Here is a 7,044-nt window from a genome sequence, read left to right as displayed (position 1 = left end):
GCCAGGATTGTCTTGATCTCCTGATCTTGTGATCCGCCTGCCTCAGCCTCCCAAAGTGCTGGGATTACAGGTGTGAGCCATAGCGCCCGGCCTGTACTTGATTTTCAAAGAGCAAGGGAAAGCTTTAGAGCAGCCAAGTCTGATGCCAACAGGGTGGAAGAGGGGTCTCCTAGCAATCTGGCATGGTGATGAAGAGCATGGCTCTGACGCCAGATAGCCTAAGTTCAGGTTCTTGTACCACTTGACCTTCTGTTATCTAACATGTCTGTGCCTCCATTTCCTCATCTAGAATGGAGATCACAATAGTATCTCCTTAGAAAATAAGTGTGAGGATTAAATAAATTAATATGTATGAAGCATTTACAATGGTGTCTGGCACATAGTAAGAACTCAATCAATATTAGCTATTACTGTTCTTAAATATTATGGTTCCTTCTCTTCTAAACTCTTGTTTTAAATTTTCATCTAAAACGTATACTTTCATACCAACTTTCAAATCCCTTTTTCCTTTTTAAATCAAAACTTTATTTCAAACTATTGTAGGAATATTTTTTAGAAAAGAACACCTGGTTTCATGCTGTTTTCTTCAAAAAACAAAAACCATTTTAGTCTAAAGAAATATTTGCCTCATATATGAAATATGAAAAACAAAGTCAATCACCTTCTCATACCACCAATCTATTTACCTTTCAACATCATGGAGGATAACTTGCTCATCATTTCCTGCAAAAGAAAAAAAGCAGACATTTGATCATTCCTGCAAGGTGGTCCCCATGAGTCCTATACATTCCTGCAAGGTGGTCCCTGTCCACATTACAATTTAGTATTATTAAGTTTTCAGGGAAAAAATATGAACAAAGCCAATGCTAATACAAATTAGAAGTGTTAGCTAGAAAAAAGATTTATAGAAATCATTTAAGAAGGATAGGACACTCTTACAGAGAATTTTTTTAAAATAATAGCAGCCAAGTATAACATAGTAACAGTTCCCAACATGTATTATCCAGTGGATGATGTAAAAAAAACAACTGTGGCTACAGCCTGGGCAACATAGCTAGACCCCATCGCTATGAAAATAAAAATAAAAAAATTAGCCAGGTGGTGGCACATCCTTGAAGTCCCAGCTACTAGGGAGGCTGAGGTGGGGGAAATCGCTTGAGGCCAGGAGTTCAAGGCTGTAGTGAGCTATGATTGCACTCCAGCCTGGGCAAGAGAGAGAGACTGTCTCAAAAAAAAAAAAAAAAAAGTTGGGGAAACAACACAAAACAAAACTGTGGCTCAAGGAAAACACTAAATGATCATTGGCAAATTAATTCACTAGCTTTGTTTTTTTTTTTCAGCAGAACACTCACTAATTATGAGACCCGCAATAAAATCTTTAACATTTCTATGACCCAGCTTTGTAACCTACAGAATAGTGATAATAACATCACAAAGTAATTGTGAGCATAAGAGTACAACTGTAAAAGCATTCAGAATAGGGCTGAGCACTTAATAAGCCCCCAATAAATGTTTGCTAATATTTCTATCCTCATGCTCTTTAAAAAATTTTTTTCTTTCTTTTGAGACAGGATCTTGCTCTGTTGCCCAGGCTGGAGTGCAGTGGTGCAATCATGGTTCACTGCAGTCTCGACCTCCTGTGCTCAAGCAATCTTCCCACCTCAGCCTCCCTAGTAGCTGGAACTACAGGCATGTGTCACTATGCTTGGCTAATTAAAAAAAAAATTTTTTTTTTTTGTAGAGATCTATCATGTTTGGGTCTAACTATGTTGCCCAGGCTGGTCTCAAACTCCTGGATTCAAGCAGTCCTCCTGCCTTGGCCTTTCGAAGTGCTGGGATTATTACAAGTGTGAGCCACAATACCCAGCCACATCATCTTTCACAGCATTAAAACTTGATGACTGTGATTCCAAATGATGTGAAAGTTTTAATCTTGTATTTCTCCTTATTCTATCAAAGGATATAAATTATATTCATGATATGTGTAGTCCTGCCTTCAAATGGTTTGTATAGCAAAAAAATTAAAACCTGAATATAAAAAGACAAAACATAAAAAAAGTCCCACTCTATGCTAAAATGCACAACAAACAGTCACTTAAATAGAAAACAAAAGTAGCAGTAAAGATATGGCCCAGGGCATCTTAACAAAGCCTGGCTGTAAATTCTATTGTGGGTGCAAACCAATGAAATCAGTAAACCCATACTAATGCCTTCTAGGTATCAGGCACAGTGCTAGGTCCTGGGTATATAAAAAGAATAAGATTCTACTCTGTCCTGGAGAATTCACAGTCCAATTGGACAAACAACTAATAGCAACAAGAGGGTTTGCTTTGTAGCAATATGATCTAGCTATGGGGTCAATTATTTCCTTCATAAGCAGGGTGAAAGTACATGGAGAAGGAGACATTTGAAGAGAAACTCAACTAACTCAAAACTCCTACCAATGAAAGGCTTAGGGGAATTGGTGGGGACTGGACAATTAAGGTGGAAGAACACCATGAACAAAAGGCACAGGACAAAATAGTACAGTGCAGTGCATTCTTCAAATGACAAATAGTTTGGTGGGCTAGAGTGTATAACTCAGGGAAGGGAGGTCAGGCCAGACAGATGGGGGTTTAGACTTTATTCTTCAGGCACTGTAGGCTCAATGGTTCACATGGTCCAGTCTTTATTTTTAAAAGTAAACTTGTGTATGAAATGAATTCAAAGGAGGATGGACAGTGGTAACAGAAATCACAGAAAGCCATTGCAAAAATCCAGGCCAAACTAAAGGATGAATATGAGAGGCTTTCAAGATAGACCTGACAGGACTTGGTGACAGACTAGATGTGGAAATGTAAGAAAGGCAGGTTTGAGGATGACTCCAAGATCATAGGTAGAATGAACCATGTGAAACTGCTACTTTTTTAAGTTGAAAATGGTTAATTGTCAGCAATTTCTTAAACTTAATAGCTTATATAATTGGGTGAATGGTAATAACTGAGAAAGAAAATCCAGCAGACAAGAAGAAATTTTCCCTCAAGGGAGGACTAATGATCTTGGTTTTACATCTATTGTATTTAAGTTGCTTTTGGAACACAGGTAGATATCCAGTGGGAAAATCTGCAGCTTAGAAAAGAGGTCAGAACTAGAAATGTGGGGGTGAGAAGGAGTATGGCTGATGGAAGCCATCACCAAGAGGTTGGTGTGAGCACCAGCCATTTCAATTGTACCTAACACAACACTTTTCAAACAGAAGCCATCTGTGGATTATGACATCCATTTGAGTTACGGCCAGCATAATCTCTAAAAATGAAATCGAATAGAATAAAAAACAAAATCAGAGTATGCCACATATAGAAAAGGTTAAGTATTGTTTCAAATGTATGTGTGTGTGTGTGTGTCTGTGTGTGTTTCTGTGTACCAGATGGCAATGTGAAAAGTTTTCTGCCAGAGAGAAATAAAGAAAAAGACAGGTGAAGAAAAAAAAAAAAAAAGAGGGAGAGAGAGAAAAGACACACACTATCCTAATATATAATACTGCTGTAACGCAGAAAAGACAAGCTATGAGAAACCAGTAATTCCACAGCTCAATGAAATACAGGAAGAAAAATAAGGAGTTATTTTCACACTCTTTTCTCTAAAATCCCAACCACAGTGACGTTCCCAAGGTAGAATCTTCCTTTTTACCTCCAGAGAACACTTTAGTGTTCCCACTGTTGAAAGCCAGGCAAAAAATGTTGGAATGGTGCTCTCCTTTCAGCTGTATGGGCTTGACCCTGGAGTGGATGGCTTGTTCCATGTGCCATAGCAGAACCCGGCGGTCATCTCCTCCTTAAGAAGGAAGTAAGAATCTGTGGTTATAACAGCTGACATCGCAAGGCTGACAGATGGTTTTGCCAGCCTCGAATCCCATCCTTTCTAAAACTGCACCTCCCCAACTCCATAAGATTCACATGGAGCACAAAAACCCAGAACTCTCCCTACTTCATCATCAATAGGCACATGTTCTCTAGGCCATTCATCCTCTCCCAGGAACTGCATCTTAAGCAGACATAGAAAATGAAAGGGATAAGCACTGATAATGAGATTCCTAAAGCCACCCTGTTCCTGTCTTTCCAGAGTAGTTGTTTAAATATTTCTTCATTTGCTACCCAGAATCCCTTCATGGAAGTCCTTTTTATTTGTTTAATAAAACCTGAGATGACTTCCGTAATATTTCTAGCATAATGGTTTTCAAAGCAATCTTCTTAATGTGATCTCATTGACTGTGGGACACCATACAAATGGTAACTAGGAAATCACCTGACTCTTACAGTAATAGGATCTAGACACAATACGGCTCAGCACAGCTCTTAACTCTGTGTAACTTTGGGTCTGGGTTGGTGGTGGTGGTTGTTTTTTTCTCACTTTTACTTTTTACTTTTACTTTTCTTGCACTGACTTTTTATAAGAAGGCTATACTATTTTCCTAATAAAAATTTAATTTACAGCAGCAGCAAACCATAGCAAGCTCTATACCTCCGCCTCCCCTCCTCCATTCAATGAAAAATGCAGCCACAAATGATAGCACATCCATACAAGGACATACTATGAAGCCATTAAGTTGTTAGATCTATATAAGAGCTAATGCAGAAAGATGTCCAAAGATACTCATTAAGGGGGGAAATGAGGTGTAATACAGTATGTACATCAATATCCATTTGCATAAAACAAAATTTTTAAAAGCTCCATGACAGCAGGAACCTTGTCAGTTTTGTTCACTGGGAAATACCTGGCACATAAATGAGTGCTCCAAAGAATGAGCATTGAGAGTATGCTTATACTCTTATATCTATGCTTGTATTTGCATAGCCCTATCTAGATGGCTATAAAAGTTGTTGTTTACAGTGCCAACTATAACTGGTAGGCTGGTGTTGGGAGACTTTTTACGGTGGTAAAATATATATGCATGTAACTTACCATTTTACCCATTTTCAAGTGTACAATTCAGTGCCTTTAAGTACATTTGTGCTGTTGTACAGTCATTGCCATTATTCACCTTCAGAACTTTTTCATCACCCCAAACTGAAACTCTATACTCAATAAAGAATAACTCCTCCCTGCGCCTAGTAGTCATTGTTCTTTTCTTTTTTGGGGGGATAGAGTCTCGCACTGTTGCCCAGGCTGGAGTATGGCGTGCAGTGGCGTGATCTTGGCTCACTGCAACCTCCACCTCCCGGGTTCAAGTGATTCTCCTGCCTCAGTCTCTCGAGTAGCTGGGATTACAGGTGCCTGCCACCACGCCCAGCTAATTTTTTGTATTTTTAATAGAGAAGGGGTTTCACTATGTTGACTGACCAGGCTGTTCTCAAACTCCTGACCTTGTGATCCACCCGCCTCGTTCCTCCCAAAGTGCTGGGATGACAGGCATGAACCACTGCACCCAGGCAAGTAGTCACTATTCTACTTTCTGCCTCTAAGGATTTGTCTACTCTAGGAACCTCATATAAGTTGAATCACACAATATTTCTCCTCCTAGTTCTGGCTCACTCCCTTAGCATAATGTCTTCAAAGTGCATCCAGGTTGTGGCATGTATCAGAATTTCCTTGCTTTCTAAGGCTGAATAGTATTCCATCGTATATATATTTGTACGCATATTTTGTTTCTCCACTAATCCATCGATGAACATTTGGGTTATTTCCATCTTTTGGCTATTGTGAATAATATATGAACACGAGTGTACAAATAACTTTTTGAATCCCTCCTTTTAATTTGGGTATATACTATTGGAAAACTTTTATGTTTTAATTTTTACTTTATACCTTCCCATACTGCTTCACTTTTTGCCACAGATTTCTTTTTGTAATAAAAAATAGAAGAAGATACAGAAGCCAAATCATACTTATTCTACTTATTCTCCTGCTCCTAGAAAGAAATTGTCTTTGCTACTTGAATTCCTTTGTTTCTTTTTTTTTTTTCTTTTTTTGAGACGGAGTCTCACTCTGTTGCCCAGGCTGGAGTGCAGTGGCGTGATCTCAGCTCACTTGCAAGCTCTGCCTCCCGGGTTCACGCCATTCTCCTGCCTCAGCCTCCCAAGTAGCTGGAACTACAGGCGCCCGCCACCTCACCCGGCTAGTTTTTTGTATTTTTTTTTAGTAGAGACGGGGTTTCACCGTGTTAGCCAGGATGGTCTCGATCTCCTGACCTCGTGATCCACCCATCTCAGCCTCCCAAAGTGCTGGGATTACAGGCTTGAGCCACCGGGCCCGGCCAAATTCCTTTGTTTCTTGAGTTTCTTCTTCCTTCCATTGTCAGTCCAAATCAAGTTGTACACCAGACTGATGCCCTAAGTGTGGCTCACAGTGTTCTCTTTATGATAGGCCTATTTCAACTATGAGTTCTCTGGCCTAGGACAGTATCAAAATTATGTATTTCTTACAAATTTACCACTCTGTAAAACATCAAGCTAAGGTCATGAAAATCATGGTTTGGGTTTCTGTCACTTTATTTTCATGAAAAATGACACAAATGGTTTTCCACACTACAAACAGACTTAGGTATGGGCACTTCAGTTCTCTATAGTCTCCACTCCTATGGTTTTCTCCCAACACTGAGGCTGTGAGTCAGGGACTTATCACTGCTTCTGCTACTGTATTTTTTTTAAATTAAATAAATATTTCTCTACACTCATGCCTCTAGCGAAAGCAAAAAGTTAAAAGAGAGGCGCACATGTTTCTTCTACTTGCTCATGTTTCTGACCTAATCTCCCTTAGCCTCAGTTTCACCAAACATAAAATGGTCATCATAATAGTTCTACCTTCATTGGTTTTATAGATGATAAAGCCAAGTACAAAAGAGTAATTTGCCAACATCACATAATAAACTCATCGAGCTAAGAATATATTTTTATATTTTTTAGCTAAGCTAAAATTAATGTGCAAAAATCACAAGCATTCTTATACACCAGTAACAAACAGAGAGCCAAATCATGAATGAACTTCCATTCACAACTGCCTCAAAGAGAATAAAATACCTAGGAATCCAACTTACAAGGGATGTAAAGGACCTCTTCAAGGAGAACT

General features: G+C 39.0%; 1 protein-coding gene across 4 annotated transcripts in view; it reads right to left on the bottom strand.

Annotated features, from left to right (window-relative positions):
• The window catches only part of DCAF5 (DDB1 and CUL4 associated factor 5), a 108,531-nt gene that overhangs the window by 71,237 nt on the left and 30,250 nt on the right, over nucleotides 1-7,044 (bottom strand). For all 4 annotated transcript variants that reach the window (XM_011949687.1, XM_011949688.1, XM_011949690.1 and 1 more), the window contains exons 2-3: nucleotides 3,670-3,813; nucleotides 687-723 (exon numbers count right to left, since the gene is read on the bottom strand). In XM_011949687.1, coding sequence (XP_011805077.1) covers nucleotides 687-723; nucleotides 3,670-3,813 — 181 coding nt within the window. The remainder of the gene's footprint in view (nucleotides 1-686; nucleotides 724-3,669; nucleotides 3,814-7,044) is intronic.

This window comes from Colobus angolensis, unplaced genomic scaffold (genome assembly GCF_000951035.1).
Source record: "Colobus angolensis palliatus isolate OR3802 unplaced genomic scaffold, Cang.pa_1.0 Scaffold3, whole genome shotgun sequence".
NCBI lineage: Eukaryota > Metazoa > Chordata > Mammalia > Primates > Cercopithecidae > Colobus > Colobus angolensis.
Note: the sequence above shows the minus strand (reverse complement) of the source record. Positions and strands in the feature narration are given on the sequence as shown.